This window comes from Stegastes partitus, unplaced genomic scaffold, assembly GCF_000690725.1.
Source record: "Stegastes partitus isolate 25-593 unplaced genomic scaffold, Stegastes_partitus-1.0.2 Scaffold1319, whole genome shotgun sequence".
NCBI lineage: Eukaryota > Metazoa > Chordata > Actinopteri > Pomacentridae > Stegastes > Stegastes partitus.
This window is the reverse complement of record NW_007579050.1, coordinates 201,491-202,883: the sequence shown is the minus strand read 5'-3', so window position 1 is coordinate 202,883 and position 1,393 is coordinate 201,491. Positions and strand designations below refer to the sequence as shown.

General features: G+C 43.0%; 1 protein-coding gene across 1 annotated transcript in view; it reads right to left on the bottom strand.

Annotated features, from left to right (window-relative positions):
- Window positions 1–1,393, bottom strand: part of LOC103369702 (zinc finger FYVE domain-containing protein 1) — a 20,080-nt gene that overhangs the window by 4,772 nt on the left and 13,915 nt on the right. The window contains exon 10 of the mRNA XM_008298480.1: window positions 290–560. Within this exon, the coding sequence (XP_008296702.1) occupies window positions 290–560 (271 nt within the window). The remainder of the gene's footprint in view (window positions 1–289; window positions 561–1,393) is intronic.

Here is a 1,393-nt window from a genome sequence, read left to right as displayed (position 1 = left end):
ATCCATGACAGAACAGTAAGTTAGTTGAATATCTAATGATTTTTTTTGTTTCTACAGTTTCTTGTTATGACAAATGGTAGCGTTTGGGTGATTTATTCAAAGAAAACACATCTTTGAATGACACCAGGGGGTCTTGGGTCTCAGAGGGTTAAATACACAAAGATGTGACTGTATAATTTCTCGCCTCCTTAATGCTGTGTATCAGTGATTAAAAGAAAGAAAGAAAATTGGAAATGTGGTTTAAACTGTAGTTAAGCTCTAAACTTGAGCAACGAAATGCTAGAAAATTAAAAGCCAAGAACAAGGCAGTTAAGGACTTTTGCCAGTTCGTTACTGTTTATCCCCCGACAGGCTGCATACGTCTCACCCTGGCTGTTGGTGTCGGCAGGCCCTCCCTGGCGGTAGCAGGCCTTACACACCCTGACAGGACCGCTGCCCCAGCCCCGCTCGGGCACCGGCATCCTGTGGCTGGAGCAGGGATGGCAGAACCCTTCGCCACATGATCGGCAGTGATGCTTCCTCTCTGCCTCCTCAAACACCTTCTGACATCCGTGACAGGCCTGAGGGGGACGAAGAGCAGAATGATTGGAAATGCAAAGTTTAAAACATTTCCTTAACTGATAGTTGGCCACTAAAACTATTTATCATTTGATGGAATGAATAAAATACAACTGGTGTTTTTCATCTGCTGATTAAATGGTTTTCCAACTCTGATATTTAATGTTTGCTGCAAAATCGACTCAGTTACATCAGGAATTTAAACAACAGATAAAGTAAACAGCAGTTATTAATGTCTTCACAGCAGACTTGAGTCATAATGGTTTTATATCAAAAATAATCCTCACAGTAGATCCACATGATATAGCGACGTGTTAGTCCAGCTGCTGGAAACAGCTGCTCAGCTGGAGCAGATGTCCACAAGTACTGTCGCAGCAACTTTATCAGTCCAAGGAGTCTGTCAGTATTTACTGCCACCTCTAAACTGTATTTATACTTGGAGCAGAGTGCCACTGAGTCACTTTATCACTTTAGTTGGAATGTTGTTGGAGGCAAGTAATCAGAGTAAATATTAGCAGCTACAGCTGCTCTTTACTGACAAGACACTCGGCTCCCAGGTTGTGTTAGCGTTTAACAATCCTAGTTTAGTGTTAGCGTGAGCCTCCACTAGCTAGCTAAACCGGAGAGCCACCAGACACCTTTTTGACAACTTCTTGCTGCAGAGCTCATCAACACAACAGCCACAGTTTGCAGTTACACAGCAAGGAAGTGCGTTTGTTTTATGGACCATCACAGGCAGTAAACAAACACACCCGTGACTCCATCTGATTAAACACGAGTCACCAGGTACCGCAGCTAACCTAGAATACATTTTTCTGACAATCAAACTGTACAT